This window comes from Aotus nancymaae, unplaced genomic scaffold (genome assembly GCF_030222135.1).
Source record: "Aotus nancymaae isolate 86718 unplaced genomic scaffold, 86718_ANA_hifiasm-v0.15.2.pri h1tg000007l, whole genome shotgun sequence".
NCBI lineage: Eukaryota > Metazoa > Chordata > Mammalia > Primates > Aotidae > Aotus > Aotus nancymaae.
The window spans coordinates 9,579,760-9,600,820 of NW_026988418.1; the positions used below are offsets into that span (position 1 = coordinate 9,579,760).

The 21,061-nt window shown below is 41.7% G+C and overlaps 1 protein-coding gene across 5 annotated transcripts in view; it reads right to left on the minus strand.

Annotated features, from left to right (window-relative positions):
- PIK3R3 (phosphoinositide-3-kinase regulatory subunit 3) overlaps positions 1–21,061 on the minus strand; it is a 107,344-nt gene that overhangs the window by 13,222 nt on the left and 73,061 nt on the right. For all 5 annotated transcript variants that reach the window (XM_012434561.2, XM_012434560.2, XM_012434562.2 and 2 more), the window contains 2 exons: positions 9,619–9,761; positions 3,921–4,097 (listed from right to left, as the gene is read on the minus strand). In XM_012434561.2, the coding sequence (XP_012289984.1) occupies positions 3,921–4,097; positions 9,619–9,761 (320 nt within the window). The remainder of the gene's footprint in view (positions 1–3,920; positions 4,098–9,618; positions 9,762–21,061) is intronic.

The window sequence follows — 21,061 nt, forward strand, 5'->3', positions numbered from 1 at the left end:
CCACAGCAAGCAAAGCCATGGATCAAGGGAGACTACATTACCAGAAAAGGTAAATGGGAATCATGAAGGACCTTAAACTCATGAGGAAAACGAATTGCATATTAACAACAAAATTCCTTTTTTCGAAAGGGAATGTTTAAAAAAAATTTATACCTAAGAAATTTTTAATGTATTTATATAATATACATAAAGCACATTGATCTTAAGTGTACTGATGATAAATTTTTACCTATGTATAAACCCATGGAACCCCACTCATATTAAGATTCAGAACATTTCCAGAACCCTTAAAGGCTCCTCGTGCCATTTTCCCATCAAAATTCCCACCATAAATAATCACTATTTTTAATTCTCTCATCACAGATAGGTTTTACCCATTCTTGAGCTTCCAGTAAATGGAACTATATCATAGAAATTGTTTTTTTTTCTATATTTAGGAAATAAAATTCTGTATTTAAACACTCAAGAATATCCTACTAGTAGTACACCAAGATGTCAGCAGATAATCGCATAGAATCCTTGTGGGCTATGCAGTGGCCAGTCAGGGAAATGACTACATCCAAAGAGGGCTTAAAGAAAGAATGACAACCTTTAGCTAGGTATCACAGAATTCCAACCTATTCCTTTAAAACAGGACCAGAGAGAGATCATGCAGCAACTCAGTATCATGGAGCAATGCTAATATGCAGCACATATTTTACTACCAGTCTTCTTCAGGACCAACGATATACATTTCAGCATTAGAATATATCAAGTCCACCAAGTCCAGAGGCAATTCTCTGTTAGAAACATCAAAGCATGGACTATGGGACACTGAACTATTATCCTTCAAGCAGCCCTTCCCAAAGAAGTAATGGTTGTCTGTGTCTCCCTATACATCTGAGTTGTCCTTACTTGTAAGTCATCAATTTGTCATCCATGATGTTATCTAAACTCTTTTATATTTGTTGTTGTGTTTTTGTTTTGGTTTGGTGTGTGTGTGTGTGTGTGTGTGGTTTTGTTTTTTTGTTTTGTTTTGTTTTGGTGTGTTTTTTGTTGTTGTTGTCTTTTTTTCTTTTCTTTCTTCTACAGTTTATACAACCCATTAAAGAAACTTCCGGGCCGGGCGCGGTGGCTCAAGCCTGTAATCCCAGCACTTTGGGAGGCCGAGGCGGGTGGATCACGAGGTCAAGAGATCGAGACCATCCTGGTCAACATGGTGAAACCCCATCTCTACTAATACAAAAAATTAGCTGGGCATGGTGGCACGTGCCTGTAATCCCAGCTACTCAGGAGGCTGAGGCAGGAGAATTGCCTGAACCCAGGAGGCGGAGGTTGCGGTGAGCCAAGATCGCGCCATTGCACTCCAGTCTGGGTAACAAGAGTGAAACTCCATCTCGGAAAAAAAAAAAAAAAAAAAAGAAACTTCCAAGGTCTGGTTTGCCACATACTACAGTCTGAATGTTAGCATCTTCTGAAAATTCACAGGCTGAAATTCTAACCCTCAAGGTGATGGTATTAGGAGGTGAGGACTTTGGGAGATGATTAGGTGATAAGGGGAGAGCCCTCATGAACAGGATTAGTGCCCTTATAAAAGAGGCCTGATAGAGACCCCTAGCTCCTTCTGCCAGGACATAGCTATAAGGTGCCATCTATGAACCAGAAAGCAGATCCTCACCCCTCACCAGACACCTAATCTGCCAGTGCCTTGAGTTTGGACTCCTAGCCTCTAAAACTGTGAGAAATTTGTGGTTTACAAGCTACTCAATTTATGGTATTTTGTTATAGCATCCTGAATAGACTAAAGTACTACACTTATTCATGTCCCTTGGGATGGTATATTCCTTGTATTTCTTACTGCTTTTCAGGGTAAAGAAGGACTGCCATTCATTGCTTTGGTGTATAGCATAGCCTTCTTGGGCCTTTCTTCAGCTTCATGATGTGATTAGAGCCACATGAGCATTCCAAGAGCAGACACATCCTACTTTCAGATAAGAGCACCTCCTTGCCTTGTTTACAAAGCTCTTCAGTATGCTATATACACTTGGCTTGACTTTTTTTGGCCACAATAGCAAACTAAAATAATCTCTTGAGAGGGTTGTTATTAAAAATTACTCAGCATGGTGTAGTTGTAATTGTTCACCCCCAAAAATATCATCTTAGACCGGGCGCAGTGTCTCACACCTATAATCCCAGCACTTCAGGAGGCCAAGGTGAGCAGATCACTTGAGGTCAGGAGATCGAAAGCAGACATGGTGAAACCCCATCTCTGCTAAAAATAAAAAAATTAGCTAGGCATGGTGGTGCACAGCTATATTCCCAGCTACTCAGAAGACTGCAGTAGGAGAATCACTTGAATCTGGGAGGCAAAGGTTGCAGTGAGCTGAGATCATGCCATTTCACTCTGTGTGTCAGCCTGGGTAACACACAGAGACTCTGTCGCAGAGGGGGAAAAAAAAAACACCTTAGGCCGGGCGCGGTGGCTCAAGCCTGTAATCCCAGCACTTTGGGAGGCTGAGGCGGGTGGATCACGAGGTCAAGAGATCGAGACCATCCTGGTCAACATGGTGAAACCCCGTCTCTACTAATACAAAAAATTAGCTGGGCACGGTGGCGCGTGCCTGTAATCCCAGCTACTCAGGAGGCTGAGGCAGGAGAATTGCCTGAACCCAGGAGGCGGAGGTTGCGGTGAGCCGAGATCACGCCATTGCACTCCAGCCTGGGTATCAAGAGCGAAACTCCGTCTCAAAAAAAAAAAAAAAAAAAAAAAAAAAAAAAAAAAAAAAAAAAAAAAACCACCTTAAAGCTTCTTCTACTGAAACTCTCCTGCCACAGTTCCAATCTCTAGGTGTATATTTCATCCTCTTTCTTTCTCAAAGAACCCTGAAGTCTATGGAAAACCCAGAGTCAAAGGTCTCTGCTCAGTCTTCTCCTGCCAGTAGTTTGAACTGAGTGGTGTTAAATGCATCAAGGTCACCCATAAATGTACTGCAGAACAGTCTATTCATTACCCAGAACTAAGCCCAATATCTAGTATCTTCCTTTCTCATGCATTCTGTCCTATGAAGCAGTTATTTATCCTTCTAAAAATCTAATTCACATATTTTATTCTGATATCTTTCCATTTACATTTGGAAATTATCTATTATTCCTATATTTGGTTAACTCAAGTTTTCCCTAATATTAAAGAATTAGGTTTCACTACTCAAATTATCTCAAGTGCCTTTTATAGACACATTTCTGTTATTTATATAAATCATGTCATTTCTTTTTATTTATTTCTTTATTTTGATTCTCACTCTGTTGCCCAGGCTGGAGTGCAGTGGCGTGATCTTGGCTCACTGCAACCTCCACCTCCATGGTTCAAGTGATTCTCCTGCCTCAGCCTCAAGTAGCTGGGATTACAAGCATGTACCACAATGCCCGGCTAGTTTTTGTATTTTTAGTAGAAACAGGGTTTCACTATGTTGGACAGACTGGTCTCAAACTCCTGACCTCAGATGATCCACCTGCCTCAGCCTCCCAAAATGCTGGGATTACAGGCGTGAGCCACCACGCCCAGCCTAGAGCCTATTTCCCCTCAGAGGAAATAGAAATTCTCCACTCATTTCTACTATGTAAACAAAGATTCTGATTTTTGTGTTTTAGGCAAACATTAATCTGCTCTTTTTAAGGTACAGCATTTTACTCATGCCACAACCAGCCTCAGATATTTCCAAGGCATTTGTATAAATCAGAGTCCTACATTCTGGTTTGTTCCATATAGTGACTTCAGATTAACCCTGGTACCCCTACAACCATGAAGCCCACTTTCCTAAAATCGTACCATCTTACTGGCCAATTCTCAATTACAAATGTCTTCTTCCACCTCTAGTGTCTCTAGTGCTGGTAATAAACCTGACGCTAGCGTCTCCCTCCCCATACACTTCCAGACTACTTACACAAGGTGTTGATCTCGGATCTTTCGCAGCTGGATCAGGTCAGGTTTGATACTATTCATTTTTTTATCTATTTCTCGGTTGTCCAAAGCTTGTTTCTTCAAATCCTGCTCTAGACGCATTTTGCTATCATGAATCTCGCCCAGACGTGATTTCAATTTATCATAATTCATCATAATTCTGTAAAAATATGTGACATGTTAAGGCTAAAATACAAATCAAGCAGAAAGATCCCACAGTGTGAGCATGGTCCTAATATCTTTCTTTTTGGCAGGGGGGACAGTCTCACTCTGTCATCCAGGCTGGAGTGCAAGGTACCATCCTGGCTCACTGCAACCTCCACCTCCTTTCAAGTGACTCTCCTGCCTCAGCTTTCCCAGTAGTTGGGGTTACAGGCACCTGCCATCACGTCTGGCTGATTTTTGTATTTTTAGTAGACATGGGGTTTCACCATCTTGACTAGGCTAGTCTCAAACTCCTGACCTCAGGTGATCCGCCCTCCTCAGCCTCCCAAAGTGCTGGAATTACAGGCCTGAGCCACTGCCCTGGGCGAGGTCCTAATATTTTAAGTGTGGTGAATGTTTGTTTTTGCCTGGCCCATATCCATTCCCATTTCTGGTATTAGCACCCTGATGTTCCCTGGAGGTAAGGATTCGTGCCCTCTCGCAGATCCAGGGATGGACACACACACATGGCCCAAGACTGGCCAGTAAGAATATTCCATTCTATCCCATCCCTCCCCTCAGGCCACAGTGACTGGTTCAGGAGTGGAAATAAGACTAAACTGACCCAATGAGAGTCAATTCTAGAACATGTGCTAGAAGTAAATTGTTAAAATAAATTCTCTCTTTCCACGCGAATTGCTAAATTATGAATATGCAATTCTTGTCCCAGCAGCTATACTGTCACTTCACTGGCAAAGCCTGCCTGAAGATGAAGTCAACCCAGAGAAAAAGTGAGCCAAAAGACAACATGAGAGAGAATCTCAATAACCTTATTTGGGCCCTGAATCCAGCCATGACTGAACAAGTGAAAAAAACTATATGTTTGATATTCAACAGGTAGCACAACACGGCGGTTAAGAACAATGGTTTTGCAATTAGCCTACCTACGTCTGAATCTCTTCCCTGTCACCTGCTGTGGGCAAGTTATTTAACTTCTCAGTGCCTTCATTTCCTCATCTGTTTAAAATGGTGATATGGTTTGGCTGTGCCCTTACCCAAATCTCATCTTGAATTGTACTCCCGTAATTCCCATATGTTGTGGGAGGGATCCAGGAAGAGATAATTGAATCATAGGGGCCGTTTCCCCAGTGATTCCCCCCATACTGTTCTCGTGGTAGTGAATAGGTCTCACGAGATCTGACGGTTTTATCAGGGGTTTCCACTTTTGCGTCTTCCTCATTCTCTCTGTGCCTGCTGCCATCCATGTAAGACGGGACTTGCTCCTCCTTGCCTTCTGCCATGATTGTGAGGCTTCCCCAGCCACGTGGAACTGTAAGTCCATGTAAGTCTTACAGTTGCTCAGTCTCAGGTATGTCTTTATCAGCAGCATGAAAATGGACGAATTCAGTAAACTGGTACTAATAGAGTGGTGCATTGCTGAAAAGATACCCAAAAATGTGGAACCAACTTTGGAACTGGGTAACAGGCAGAGGTTGAACAGTTTCGGGGCTCAGAAGAAGACAGGAGAATGTGGGAAAGTTTGGAACTTCCTACAGACTTGATGAATGACTTCGCCCAAGAGGCTGATAGCGATATGGACAATAAGGTTCAGGCTGAGGTGGTCTCAGATGGAGATGAGGAACTTGTTGGAACTGGAGCAAAGGTGACTCTTGTTATGTTTTAGCATAGAGACTGATGGCATTTTGCCCCTGCCCTAAAGATTTGTGGAATTTTGAATTTGAGAGAGATGATTTAGGCTATCTGGCGGAAGAAATTTCTAAGCAGCAAAGCATTCAAGAGGTGATTTGGGTGCTGTTAAAAGCATTTCGTTTTAAAAGAGAAACACAGAATAAAAGTTTGAAAACTTTGTAGGCTGACAATGCATTAGAAAAGAAAGGGGAAAATGTCTCCAGGGTATATCAGAGGTCTTTGTGGCAGCCCCTCCCATCACAGGTCCAGAGGCCTAGAGGAAAAAGTAGTTTCATGCGCTGGGCCCAGGGTCCCTGAGCTGAGTGCAGCCTAACGACTTGGTGCCCTGTGTTCTAGCTGCTCTAACAATGACTGAAAGGTGCCAACATAGGGCTTGGGCCATGGCTTCAGATGGTGTAAGCCCTAAGCCTTGGCAGCCTCCACATGGTGTTGAGCCTGCAGGTGCACAGAAGTCAAGAATTGAGGTTTGGGAACCTCTGCCTAGATTTCAGAAGATGTACGGAACACCTGGATGTCCAGGCAGAAGTTTGCTGCAGTGGCAGGGCTCTCATGGAGAACTTCTGCTAGGGCAATGTGGAAGGAAAATGCAGGGTTGGAGCCCCCACAAAGAGTCCCTACTGGGGCATGGCCTAGTGACACTGAGAAGAGGGCCACCATCCTCCAGAGCCCAGAATGGTAAATCCATTGAGCTTACACCATGTGCCTGGAAAAGCTGCAGACACTCAAGGCCACGCTGTGAAAGCAGCCAGGAGGGAGGCTGTACCCTGCAAAGCCACAGGGGAAGAGCTGCCCAAGACCATGGGAACCATCTCTTGCATCAGTGTATCCTGGATGTGAGACATGGAGTCAAAATAGACCATTTTGGAGCTTTAAGATTTGACTGCCCTGCTGGATTTTAGAGTTGCATGGGCCCTGTAGCCCTTTTGTTCTGGTCAATCTCTCCCATTTAAAACAGTGTATTTACCCAATGTCTGTACCTCCACTGTATCTAGGAAATAACTAGCTTGCTTTTGATTTTACAGGCTCATAGGCAAAAGGGACTTGCCTTGTTTCAGATGAGACTTTGGACTGTGGACTTTTGAGTTAATGCTGAAATGAGTTAAAACTTTAGGGGGCTGTAGGAAAGGCATGATTAATTTTGAAATGTGAAAATATGAGGTTTAGGAGGGGCCAGGGGCAGAATGATATGGTTTGGCTGTGTCTCCACCAAATCTCCTCTTGAATTATACTCCCATAATTCCCACATGTTGTGGGAGGGACCCAGGGTGAAACAAATGAATCATGGAGGTGGTCTCCCCCATACTGTTCTCATGGTAGTGAATAAGTCTCATGAGATCTGATGGTTTTATCAGGGGTTTCCGCTTTTGCATCCTCCTCATTCTCTCTTTGACTGCTGCCATCCATGTAACATGGGATTTGCTCCTCCTTGCCTTCTGCCATGGTTGTGAGGCTTCCCTAGCCACGTGGAACGGTAAGTCCAATTAAGCCTCTTCCTTCTGTAAATTGCCCAGTCTCAAGTATATCCTTATCACTAGCATAAAAACGGACTAATACAAATGGATACCTACAGGAATACTTACTTCACTGGGTTTTTCTGTTAATTAAATGTGACAATACACGTAAAGGACAAGGACATTCCGTGACATTATCTTGGTAAGCACTCAACAGATGATGGCTATAAGCTTTTCCAACACACAAAGTTTTGCTATGCTCTGAACCCTTATGGTAACAACTGTCCACATTATTCCCTTGTCACTTAATATGTGGCTTTACATTACTATTAAAAATTCATAGGCTGGACATATGCCTGCAATCCCAGCACTTTGGGAAGCTGAGGTGGAAGGATTGCTTGACCCCAGGAGTTCAAGACCCCATCTCTACAAAAATTTTTTAAAAATTAGCCAGTGCAGTGGCACTTGCCTAGAGTCCCAGCAATTCAGGAGGCTGAGGCAAGAGGGTCCCTTGAGCCCAGGAGGCTGAGGATGCCATGAGCCATGATCATGCCACTTCATTCTGGGCAACACAGCAAGACCCTGCCTCAAAAAATAACAAAAAAAAAAAAAAACAGGCTGGGCATGGTGGCTCATGCCTGTAATTCCAGCACTTTGGGAGGCTGAGGCCAGCAGATCACCTGAGGCCAGGAGTTCAGGACCAGTCTGGGCAACTTGGTGAAATCCTGTCTCTACTAAAAATACAAAAATCAGCTGGGCATGCTGGCAGTAGCCTGTAATCCCAGCTACTTGGGAGGCTGAGGCAGGAGAATCGCTTGAACCCAGGAGGCAGAGGTTGCAGTGAGGAGAGATTGTGCCACTGCACTCCAGCCTGGGTGACAGAGCGAGATTCTGTCTCAAAAATAAATAAATAAACAAAATAAAATAAAACAAAACTTTATTATTCTACTTTACTTCCCTCTGCAACGAACTAGAAGTCTTTTTCTGTTTCTTCATCGTTAATAAAAATTACCATTTATTGAAAGTCCACCATGTGCCAAGATAGGTATTTCTTAATTCTCTAGCATTCCAACAAGATATTATTCACAGTTTATAGATAACAGACTGAGAAGAGTTAAGTAATTCACCCAAGGTTATACAGCTAATAAATAGCCAATACAGAATTCAAGCCCATGGTTTTCACCATTAAGCTACACTGCCTCACAGCACTTAGCTCTAAACTCATGCACACAGAAATACACTAATACTGTGGTGCTAATAATACGAGAAATAATTTTGCTTTTCCATTGCATATCATTTAGTTGTATTTATTATCCACTTTTGCATGTCTCAACCCACTATAATCTAGCTTAGTTTCTAATTCTTCCTAAATTTGCTTTGGTGAAGGCTTTTAACATCCTTTTAGCTATCAAATCCAATACTTCTTCTGCCACTCATTCTTTTTGTGTAATCTCATTCTCAGCATCTACCATCAAATACACAGCTACACCTCCCGAATACTTTCTATACCAAGTTCCAAATCCAAATAATCAATTGTCTGCCCCTCAGAGAGCTCCACTTGTGTTCTCACAGGAACCTCAAACTCACTGGTTCCAACCCTAAACTCTCCTCATGGACTTCTTATTTTGGTGAAAAACACCATCTTCCAGTCTTTCATGCCAGAAATCTAGGAATAATCTTTGACTTCTCATAAACCTACCCTACCTTGTCAGGCATAAAGTCCTTAGCATTCCATGACCTCTCCCTTCTTTTCTGCTATTTCTCAGGTCCAGGCCCTCACTATCATTTAGCCTGATGACCACAATCATGTGCACAATCATGATTGCACAGTCATGTGCAAGTCAGGCTGGTGTTCCTGCCTACAGTCCTGTTCTACTACAATTTATTCTCAGACTGCTGCCAAAGTTGATATTCAATTCAAAAAACTATTCAATGAGCACCCATTATGTACTCCCATACATAGATAGGTACTAAGGCTACCAGGGAAAATAAGCCACCATGCCTACTCTCAATGAGTTTACAGTTGAGTGAGCATGGCATTCAGTAAATGTTACACTAGGGATCAGGACCAGACACTTTAGAGACCCAAAATAAAGCCCTTAAATTGGTCTCCAGAATCAAGGAACAGTTTTTGGAAAAGGTGGTATCTAACCTGAAGTCCTAATGGATGAGCAGGAGTTAATTTGGGGGAATGAAGAAAGAGCAGAGGAGAGAGTAGTTCAATTTGGTGCCATTAGTGGAAATAGCAAACAGTTCCAATAGTAGGGCCATGCAGTTTGAGGGGGTAAAAGCAAACAAGACAGAAATTATTGGGGAAGAAAAGAAATCCTGTCTCACTGATTCACTGATGCCCTTGGAGGTACTAAGTAGACTTACCGTTCAATCTCCTTTTCATTCCCCTCTCTGCGAAATCGCTCAATATATTCTTTGCTGTGTTGTTCTTGTGTGTGACACTGCTCTTCAAATATTTTAATTGTTTCATTAAAAGCTTCTATTGCAGTCCTCTTCATCTGTATTTCCTACAGGAGACAAAAAGAAAAAATACATTGTAACCTCGGTCTTAAACAAATTTTATAATTCTAGTTATTAATGTAATTCCATATAAGACCTAGTCTTTAAAAAGTCTTTCTCCTTGTTTAGAAGGGCTAAAACAAGACCTTTTATTCAACCCCTACTCTATTACTTATATGTAAAATACATCATTTAAACTATAAAATAGGCTAGGCATGGTGGCTCACACCTATAATCCTAGCATTTTGGGAGGTCGAGGCAAGTGGATCACCTGAGGTCAGGAGTTCGAGACCAGCCTGGCCAACATGGCAAAAACTCCATCTCTACTAAAAATACAAAAAAATCAGCCAGGCATGGTGTTCTGTGCCTGTAATCCCAGCTACTCAGAGGCTGAGGCAGAAGAATCACTTAAACCTGGGAGGCGAAGGTTGCTGTGAGCTGAGATCGTGCCATTGCACTCTAGCCTGAGTGACAGAGCAAGACTCTCTCTCCAAAAAAAAAAAAAAACAGTTGTTTATATGGCTGTCTCTCTTTCCTTATCTCCCAATCACACCAACTCACTCTATCCTGGCTTTTGTACTTACCATTCCACATACTACTCTTTTCAAGGTCACCAACAATCTCCTCATTGACAAATTGCTCTCTCTTATCCCAAACCATCACCATTTTTCCTAAAATTATATGTAATCCAGATGTCAAATATCCCCATGCGGCCTATTCTCACCCTTGCCAATTCTGACTCAAGGTACACTATCTCTTCCCATTCTCTAAGAAGAATTCACTTACACTAAAGCAATCTAGATTTTATCTAATTTCACAGGAAAAACAGAGGAGTTTTATAAGACATATCTCAACACCAACTCTTTAACCCCCCTTTAACATTTACTTTCCTTACACATTTACTATACTGCTAATTACTGGATTCCTCTGTTCCTCTTGCCTCCCAAAGCTTTAAGCCTCCATGGCTCCTCTCTGCCCAACTGCTACTCCAGTCTTGCTTCCAGTTCTCACAAGGGAAATTTCTAGCTTCTACCTAGTGGCTTTTTTGGTTGCCTCCATCTACCCCCATACCTAACTGCCCAACCAGAGATTTCCAGTCCAGCACCAGTCTCATATCAGCTGCTCAGGGCTCCTATTCTGCAGTTAAATCTCCCAATATTACTGAACATGGGGGCAGCCTATGGAGCTTTCTCTGCTTTCTCCAGTCATGGCAAGAAAGCAGATAGGCAGCTCTACACAAGTCAAAGCCACACACAACAGTGGCCTTTCTTTTCTAGTTTCTGTTCCTAGGATGATGATTAGCCCTCCTCTAGACCTCAGTTCATACAATGAGTTTGACTCCAAGACCCTGCCAAGGGAAAAGTACTTTTGGTTCATTATCTTGCATGAATTCATTCAACAAATAACTGAACACTAACCAAATACCAGGTATTATTTGAAGCATTTGGGATACAGGAGCAAACAAGCTTAGACAAAGGTGTCTACCCTCCTAGAACTTAAGAGTTTAGGGATTATACAAGCAGACATAATAAGTAAATAAATTAAATAGTTTGTTAGAAGGTGAGAATTATTATTTAAAAAAGAAAAGTAGAGTGGCAAAGGAAGAATAGAATGTAAGATGCAACTTTAAATAGCATTTTCAGGTAGGCCTTACTGAGACAAAAAACATCTGAGAAGACTTGAAGGAGTACAGGAGTTAGCCAAGTGACCATCTGGAAGAAAAGTGTTCCAGGCAAAGAAATACCCAGTGCAAATACTTGAAGGTGGGAAGTAGGACTGCTGGATTTTAAGGTAACTCTATTTTTCATTTTTTGAGGAGCCTCCAAACTGTTCTCCACAGTAGCTGCACTAATTTATATTCCCACCAACAATGTACAAGGGTTCCCTTTTTTCTGCTTCCTCTCTAGCATTTTTATTGCCTGATTTTCAGATAAAGGCCATTTTAACTGGGGAGATATGATATCTCAATGTAGTTTTGATTTGCATTTCTCTGATGATCAGTGATGTTATGTACCTTTTCATATACTTGTTTCCATTTATATGTCTTTTGAGAAATATCTAGTCATACCTTTTGCCCATTTTTAAATTAGATTATTAGATTTTTTCCTATAGAGCTGTTTGAGCTCCTTATATAGTCTGGTTATTAATATATTGTCAGACAGGTAGTTTACAAATATTTTTTCCCATTCTGTGGGTTATCTCTTCACTTTGCTGATTGTTTCTTTTGCAGTGCAGAAGCATTTAAATTTGACATAATCCCATGTGTCCATGTTTGCTTTAGTTACCTGTGTTTTTGAGGTATTACTCAAATCTGCACAGTCCAATATCCTGGAAAGTTTCCCAATGTTTTCTTGTAGTATTTTTAAATTTTGAAACTTAGATTTAAGTCTTTAACCCACTTTGATTTGATTTTTTTTTTAATATGGTGAGAGATGGGAGTCTAGTTTCATTCTTTTGCATATGAATGAAACTAGTTTTCCTGGCACCAATTATTGAAGAGACTCTCCTTTCCCCAATATATGTTCTTGGCACCTTTTGTCAAAAATGATTTCACTGTAGGTGTATGGATTTATCTCTGGGTTCTCTATCCTGTTCCACTGATCTATGTATCTGTTTTTATGCCAGTATCATGCTGTTTTGCTTACTAAGGCTCTGTAGTATAATTTAATGTCAGATAATGTGATTCCTCCAGTTTTGTTCATTTTTTTTTTTTTAATTGCATTTTAGGTTTTGGGGTACATGTGAAAAACATGCAAGGTTGTTGCATAGGTGCATACGTGGCAGTGTGATTTGCTGCCTTCCTCCCCTTCACCCATATCTGGCATTTCTCCCCATGCTATCCCTCCCCAACTCCCCACCCCCCCACTGTCCCCCCCACTCCCCCACAACAGATCCCCGTGTATAGTGCTCCCCTCCCTGTGTCCATGTGTTCTCCTTGTTCAACACCTGCCCATGAGTGAGAACATGTGGTGTTTGATTTTGTGTTCTTGTGTCAGTTTGCTGAGAATGATGGTTTCCAGGTTCATCCATGTCCCTACAAAGGACGCGAACTCCTCGTTTTTAATGGCTGCATAATATTCCATGGTGTATATGTGCCACATTTTTCCTGTCCAGTCTATCATCGATGGGCATTTGGGTTGGTTCCAGGTCTTTGCTATTGTAAACTGTGCTGCTATGAACATTCGTGTGCATGTGTCCTTATAGTAGAACGATTTATAATCCTTTGGATATATGCCCAGTAATGGGATTGCTGGGTCAAATGGAATTTCTATTTCTAGGTCCTTGAGGAATCGCCACACTGTTTTCCACAATGGTTGAACTAATTTACACTCCCACCAACAGTGTAAAAGTGTTCCTATTTCTCCACATCCTCTCCAGCATCTGTTGTCTCCAGATTTTTTAATGATCGCCATTCTAACTGGTGTGAGATGGTATCTCAATGTAGTTTTGATTTGCATTTCTCTAATGGCCAGTGATGATGAGCATTTTTTCATATGCTTGTTGGCCTCATGTATGTCTTCTTTTGTAAAGTATCTGTTCATGTCCTTCGCCCACTTTTGAATGGGCTTGTTTGTTTTTTTCTTGTAAATCTTTTTTAGCTCGTTGTAAATTCTGGATATCAGCCCTTTGTCAGATGGGTAGGCTGCAAAAATTTTTTCCCATTCTGTTGGTTGCCGATTCACTCTATTGACTGTTTCTTTTGCTGTGCAGAAGCTGTGGAGTTTGATTAGGTCCCATTTGTCTATTTTGGCTTTTGTTGCCAATGCTTTTGGTGTTTTGGTCATGAAGTCCTTGCCTACGCCTATGTCCTGAATGGTTTTGCCTAGGTTTCCTTCTAGTGATTTTATGGTGTTAGGTCTTATGTTTAAGTCTTTAATCCATCTGGAGTCAATTTTAGTGTAAGGTGTCAGGAAGGGGTCCAGTTTCTGCTTTCTGCATATGGCTAGCCAGTTTTCCCAACACCACTTATTAAACAGGGAATCCTTTCCCCATTGCTTGTTTTTATCAGGTTTGTCAAAGATCGGGTGGTTGTAGATATGTTGTGTTGCCTCCGACGCCTCTGTTCTGTTCCATTGGTCTATATCTCTGTTTTGGTACCAGTACCATGCTGTTTTGATTACTGTAGCCTTGTAGTAGAGTTTGATGTCTGGTAGTGTGATGCCTCCCGCTTTGTTCTTTTTGCTTAGAATTGACTTGGCTATGCGGGCTCTCTTTTGGTTCCATATGAAGTTTAAGGTGGTTTTTTCCAGTTCTGTGAAGAAGGTCATTGGTAGCTTGATGGGGATAGCACTGAATCTGTATATTACTTTGGGCAGTATGGCCATTTTCACGATATTAATTCTTCCTAACCATGAACATGGAATGTTTCTCCATCTGTTTGTGTCCTCTCTTATTTTGCTGAGCAGTGGTTTGTAGTTCTCCTTGAAGAGGTCCTTTACATTCCTTGTTAGTTGTATTCCTAGGTATTTTATTCTCTTTGTAGCAATTGTGAATGGCAGTTCGTTCTTGATTTGGCTCTCTTTAAGTCTGTTATTGGTGTATAGGAATGCTTGTGATTTTTGCACATTGATTTTGTATCCTGAGACTTTGCTGAAGTTGCTTATCAGTTTCAGGAGATTTTGGGCTGAGATGATGGGGTCTTCTAGATATACAATCATGTCATCTGCAAATAGAGACAATTTGACTTCCTCCTTTCCTAATTGAATACCCTTTATTTCTTTTTCTTGCCTGATTGCTCTGGCTAGAACTTCCAGTACTATACTGAATAGGAGTGGTGAGAGAGGGCATCCTTGTCTAGTGCCAGATTTCAAAGGGAATGCTTCCAGTTTTTGCCCATTCAGTATGATATTGGCTGTCGGTTTGTCGTAAGTAGCTTTTATTATTTTGAGATACGTTCCGTCGATACCTAGTTTATTGAGGGTTTTTAGCATAAAGGGCTGTTGAATTTTGTCGAAGGCCTTCTCTGCATCGATTGAGATAATCATGTGGTTTTTGTCTTTGGTTCTGTTTATGTGGTGAATTACATTTATAGACTTGCGTATATTGAACCAGCCTTGCATCCCCAGGATGAATCCTACTTGATCATGGTGGATAAGCTTTTTGATGTGCTGTTGTAATCGGCTTGCCAGTATTTTATTGAAGATTTTTGCATCTATGTTCATCATGGATATTGGCCTGTAGATTTCTTTTCTTGTTGAGTCTCTGCCAGGTTTTGGTATTAGGATGATGTTGGTCTCATAAAATGATTTGGGAAGGATTCCCTCTTTTTGGATTATTTGGAATAGTTTCAGTAGGAATGGTACCAGTTCCTCTTTGTATGTCTGGTAGAATTCTGCTGTGAACCCATCTGGACCTGGGCTTTTTTTGGGTGGTAGGCTCTTAATCACTGCCTCGACTTCAGACCTTGTTATTGGTCTATTCAGGGTTTCGACTTCTTCCTGGTTTAGGCTTGGGAGGAGGCAGCTGTCCAGGAATTTATCCATTTCCTCCAGGTTTTCTAGTTTATGTGCATAGAGTTGTTTGTAATACTCTCTGATGCTGGCTTGAATTTCTGTGGCATCTGTGGTGATATCCCCTTTGTCATTTTTTATTGCATCTATTTGGTTATTCTCTCTTTTCTTTTTTATTAGTCTGGCTAGTGGTCTGTCTATTTTGTTGATCTTTTCAAAAAACCAGCTCCTGGATTTATTGATTATTTGAAGGGTTTTTCGTGTCTCTATCTCCTTCAATTCTGCTTTCATCTTAGTTATTTCTTGTCTTCTGCTAGGTTTTGAGTTTTTTTGATCTTGCTCCTCTAGCTCTTTCAATTTTGACGATAGGGTGTCAATTTTAGATCTCTCCTTTCTTCTCATGTGGGCACTTATTGCTATATATTTTCCTCTAGAGACTGCTTTAAATGTGTCCCAGAGATTCTGGTATGTGGTGTCTTCATTCTCGTTGGTTTCTAAGAATGTCTTTATTTCTGCCTTCATTTCATTGTTTATCCAGTCAACATTCAGGAGAAAGTTGTTCATTTTCCATGAGGCTGTGCAGTTCTGGGTTGGTTTCTGAATTCTGAGTTCTAACTTGATTGCACTGTGGTCTGAGAGACTGTTTGTTATGGTTTCCGTTCTTTTGCATTTGCTGAGGAGTGATTTACTTCCAATTATGTGGTCAATTTTAGAGTAGGTGTGATGTGGTGCTGAGAAGAATGTATATTCTGTGGATTTAGGGTGGAGAGCTCTGTAAATGTCTATTAGGTTTGCTTGTTCCAGGTCTGAGTTCAAGTCCTGGATATCCTTGTTAATTTTCTGTCTCGTTGATCTGTCTAATATTGACAATGGTGTGTTGAAGTCTCCCACTATTATTGTGTGGGAATCTAAGTCTCTTTGTAAGTCTTTAAGAACTTGCCTTATGTATCTGGGTGCTCCTGTATTAGGTGCATATATATTTAGGATCGTTAGCTCTTCTTGCTGCATTGATCCTTTTACCATTATGTAATGTCCTTCTTTGTCTCTTTTGATCTTTGTTGCTTTAAAGTCTATTTTATCAGAGATGAGAATTGCAACTCCTGCTTTTTTTTGCTCTCCATTTGCTTGTTAAATCTTCCTCCATCCCTTTATTTTGAGCCTTTGTGTATCCTTGCATGCGAGATGGGTTTCCTGGATACAGCACACTGATGGGTTTTGGCTTTTTATCCAATTTGCCAGTCTGTGTCTTTTGATTGGGGCATTTAGTCCGTTTACATTTAGGGTTAATATTGTTATGTGTGAATTCGATCCTGTCATTTTGGTGCTAGGTGGCTGTTTTGCCCTTTGGTTGATGCAGATTCTTCATTGTGTTGATGCTCTTTACCTTTTCGTGTGTTTTTGGAGTAGCTGGTACTGGTTGTTCTTTTCTATGTGTAGTGCCTCCTTCAGGAGCTCTTGTAGAGCTGGTCTGGTGGTGATGAACTCTCTGAGTTCTTGCTTGTTCACAAAGGATTTTATTTTTCCTTCACTTATGAATCTTAGTTTGGCTGGATACGAAATTCTGGGTTGAAAGTTCTTTTCTTTAAGGATGTTGAATATCGGCCCCCACTCTCTTCTGGCCTGTAGGGTTTCTGCTGAAAGATCTGCAGTGAGTCTGATGGGCTTCCCTTTGTGGGTAACCCGACCTTTCTCTCTGGCTGCCCTTAGTATTTTCTCCTTCATTTCAACCCTGGTGAATCTGATGATTATGTGTCTTGGGGTTGCTCTTCTAGAGGAATATCTTTGTGGTGTTCTCTGTATTTCCTGGACTTGAATCTTGGCCTGCCTTGTTAGGTTGGGGAAGTTTTCCTGGATAATATCCTGAAGAGTATTTTCCAGCTTGGATTCATTCTCTTCGTCACATTCAGGTACACCTATCAAACGTAGATTAGGTCTTTTCACATAGTCCCATATTTCTTGTTGACTTTGTTCATTCCTTTTTACCCTGTTTTCTCTAATCTTGCCTTCTCGTTTTATTTCATTGAGTTGATCTTCGACCTCTGATATCCTTTCTTCTGCTTGGTCAATTCGGCTGTTGAAACTTGTGCATGCTTCACGAAGTTCTCGTGTTGTGTTTTTCAGCTCCATCAATTCGCTCATATTCCTCTCTAAGTTGTCCATTCTCGTTAGCATTTCGTCAAGTCTTTTTTCAAGGTTCTTAGTTTCTTTGCATTGGGTTAGAACATGTTCTTTTAGCTCACGGAAGTTTCTTATTATCCACTTTCTGAAAGCTGATTCTGTCATTTCATCACACTCATTCTCCATCCAGTCTTGTTCCCTTGCTGGTGAGGAGTTGTGATCCCTTGTAGGAGGAGAAGTGTTCTGGTTTTGGGTGTTTTCATCCTTTTGCGTTGGTTTCTTCCCATCTTTGTGGATTTATCCACCTGTTGACTTTGTAGTTGTTGTCTTTCTGATTTTGGTAATTTTAAGTCTGCTGTGGCAGAACTCATAACCCCCCTGCTCTTCCCCCCAGGTGTTCTGTCCCAGGGAGTTACGGTTTTATGATGTTCCCCTGTGCGGTTGCTGTTTTCCCTGCCCACAAGGTGGCAGCCTAGTCACACTCAGGCTGCAGAGGCTTCGCTAAGCTGCTGTGGGCTCCACCCAGCTTCCATGTGAACTTCTGGGTGTAGTTAGAACTGCTTCCGCTATGTTGGCCCGCCCCTGTAGTGACGGAGTCTCTGTAGTGGCGGGTTGCCTTGGTAGATTGCCCTGGGAACAGCAGGGTGCCTATGGAGAACGCCCCTCCTCCACAGAGCTGGACCATCCCGGTTTCAGTTGTGTTTGCAGTGGCGCTTTTTCTTTTTTTTTTTTTGCTCGGGAATCTCCTGTCTTCACTCCCTGTTTCAGGTCTTCTTGCTGGGTAAGAGGGGACACCGTCTCATCTGATCTGCCTCCGGAGCCGCTGCGTTGGCTAAAGCCGCGGCTCTGAGATTCGTGGCGCTTGGCCTGGCTCCCCGTTTCAGCTCCCCTTGCTGGCTTATAGGGGACTCAGACTCTCTCACTCTGTACAGTGAGCCGCTGCCTCAGGGTGCCAGCCCAGCGGCTGCGCCGTTCAAACCAGCGGCGCTGGCGACCCGTGTGGCTCCTCTGCGTGTGAATCTCCTGGTCTGTGGGCAGTAAAAATCAGTCTGGAAATACGGCGTCCACTCACCCTCTGTGCTTTCTCTCAGAGCTGCATTCCCGAGTTCCTCCTAAGCGGCCATCTTGGATCGATCTCCAGTTTTGTTCTTTTTGCTTGGGATGGTTTTGCCTGTTCTGGGTCTTCATGGTTCCATATAAATTTTAGGATTTTTTTTTTCTATTTCTGTGAAGACTGTCGTTGGTATTTTGATAGAGATAGCATTAAATCTGTAGATTGCTTTGGGGAGGTAGTATGGACATTTTAACAATCTTTATTCTTCTATCCATGAATACAAAATAGCTAGGCTGGGTGCAGTGGTTCACTCATGTAATCCCAGTACTTTGAGGTGCCTAAGGAGGGCAGATCACCTGAGGTAGGGAGATCAAGACCAGCCTGACCAACATGGAGAAACCCCACCTCTACTAAAAAAATACAAAATTAGCCAGGCATGGTGGTGCATGTCTGTAATGCCAGCTATTCAGGAGGCTGAGGCAGGAGAATCCCTTGAACCCAGGAGGCGGAGGTTGCAGTGAGCTGAGACTGCACGCCAGCCTGGGCAACAAGAGGAAAACTCTGTCTCAAAAAATATATGTATATATATCTTTCCATTTTTTTGATGTCTTCTTCAATTTCTTGCATAAATGTTTTATAGTTTTCATTATAGATATCTTTCACCTCTTTGGTTTAATTCCCAGCTATTTTATTTGTCACTACTGTAAATGGGATTACTTTCTTGGTTTCTTTTTCATGTTGTTTGCTGTTGGCATATAGAAATGCTACTGATGTTTGTATGTTGATTTTATATCTTGCAACTTTACTGAATTTATCAGTTCTAAGTTTTTGGGTGGAGTTTCTGGCTTTTGACAAATACAAAATCATATCATCTGCAAACAAGGATAATTTCACTTCTTCCTTTCCAATTTGGAGGCTCTTTATTTCTTTCTCTTGTCTGATTACTCTACCTAGGACTTCCAGTCCTATGTTGAATAACAGTGGTGAAAGTGGACGTCCTTGTCGTGTTCCTGACTGTAAAATAAAACCTTTCAGTTTTTCCCCATTCAATGTGATACTAGCTATGGGTCTGTTGTATATGGCTTTTATTATGCTGAGGTACGTTTCCTCTATACCCAGTTTTGTGATGGTTTTTATCATGAAGGGATGTTGAATTTTATCAAACACGTTTTGAGCATCAGTTGAAATGATCTTATGGTTTTTCTCCTTCATTCTATTGATATGATATATCACATTAATTGATTCACATATGTTGAACCATCCTTGCATCTCTGGGATAAATTCCACCTGTTCATGATGAATGACCAAAAAGTTGAAAACAAGATAAATAAACACAGCCTACCAAAACATATAGGATGCAGCAAAAGCAATGCTCAAGTGAAATGTATACCTGTAAACATCTAACTTGAAAAAGAAAGGCTAGACATGATGATTCACATCTGTAATCCCAGCACTTTGGGAGGCCGAGGTGGTTGGAACACATGAAGTCAGGAGTTTGAGACCAACCTGGCCAACATGGTGAAACCCCATCTCTACCAAAAAATGCAAAAACTAACCAGGCATGGTGGGTGCATGCCTGCAGTCCCAGCTACTCAGGAGGCTGAGGTAGGAGAATTGCTTGAACCCAGGAAGTAGAGGTTGCAGTGAGCCAAGATTTCGCAACTGCACTCCAGCCTGAGCAACACAGCACGACTCCATTTAAAAAAAAAAAAAAAGGAAAAGAAAAAAGCTCTCAAATCAATAACCTAACTGTATATCTTAAGGAACCAGAAAAAAAGTGAGTGGCAAAATAAACTCAAAGCTAGGCCAGGCATGGTGGCTCACGCCTGTAATTCCAGCACTTTGGGAGGCCAAGGCAGGTAAATCACCTGAGGTCAGGAGTTCGAGACCAGCCTGGTCAACATGTGAAACCTCGTCTCTACTAAAAATACAAAAATTAGCTGGGCGTGGTGGCACATGCTTGTAATCCCAGCTACTCAGGAGGCTGAGGCAGGAGAATCATCTGAACCGGGGAGGCGGAGGTTGCAGTGAGCTGAGATCACGCCACTGCACTCCAGCCTGGGTGGCAGAGTGAGATTCTATCTCAAAAAAGAAAGAAAGAAAGAAAAAAACCCAAACCTAGCACAAGGAAAGAAATAATAAAGATTAGAGGAGAGATAAATGAAGTAGAGAATTAGAAAAACAAAAAAAATTGGCCGGGCGCAGTGGCTCACGCCTATAATCTCAGCACTTTGGGAGGCTGGAGAGGGTGGATCACCTGAGGTCAGGATTTCAAGACCAGCCTGGCCAACATGGTGAAAACCCATCTCTACTAAAAATACAAAAAATTTGCCAAGTGTGGTGTCAGGCACCTGTAATCCCAGCTACTCGGGAGGCTTAGGCAGGAGAATTGCTTGAACCCAGGAGGTGGAGGTTTCAGTGAGCTAAGATCATGCCATTGCACTCCAACCTGAGCAACGAGAGTGAAACCTTGTCTCAAAAGGAAAAAAAAAAAAAAGAAAAATCAACAAAACCGAAAATTGGTTGTTTGAAAAGATCAACAAACTTAGCAAACCTTTAGATAGACTGACTAAGTAAAAAAGAGAAAACACAAATTACTGAAATCAGAAATGAAAGAGGGGACATTACTACTGACTTTACAAAAATAAAAAGAATTATGAAAGAATGTTATAAATAACTAACTATA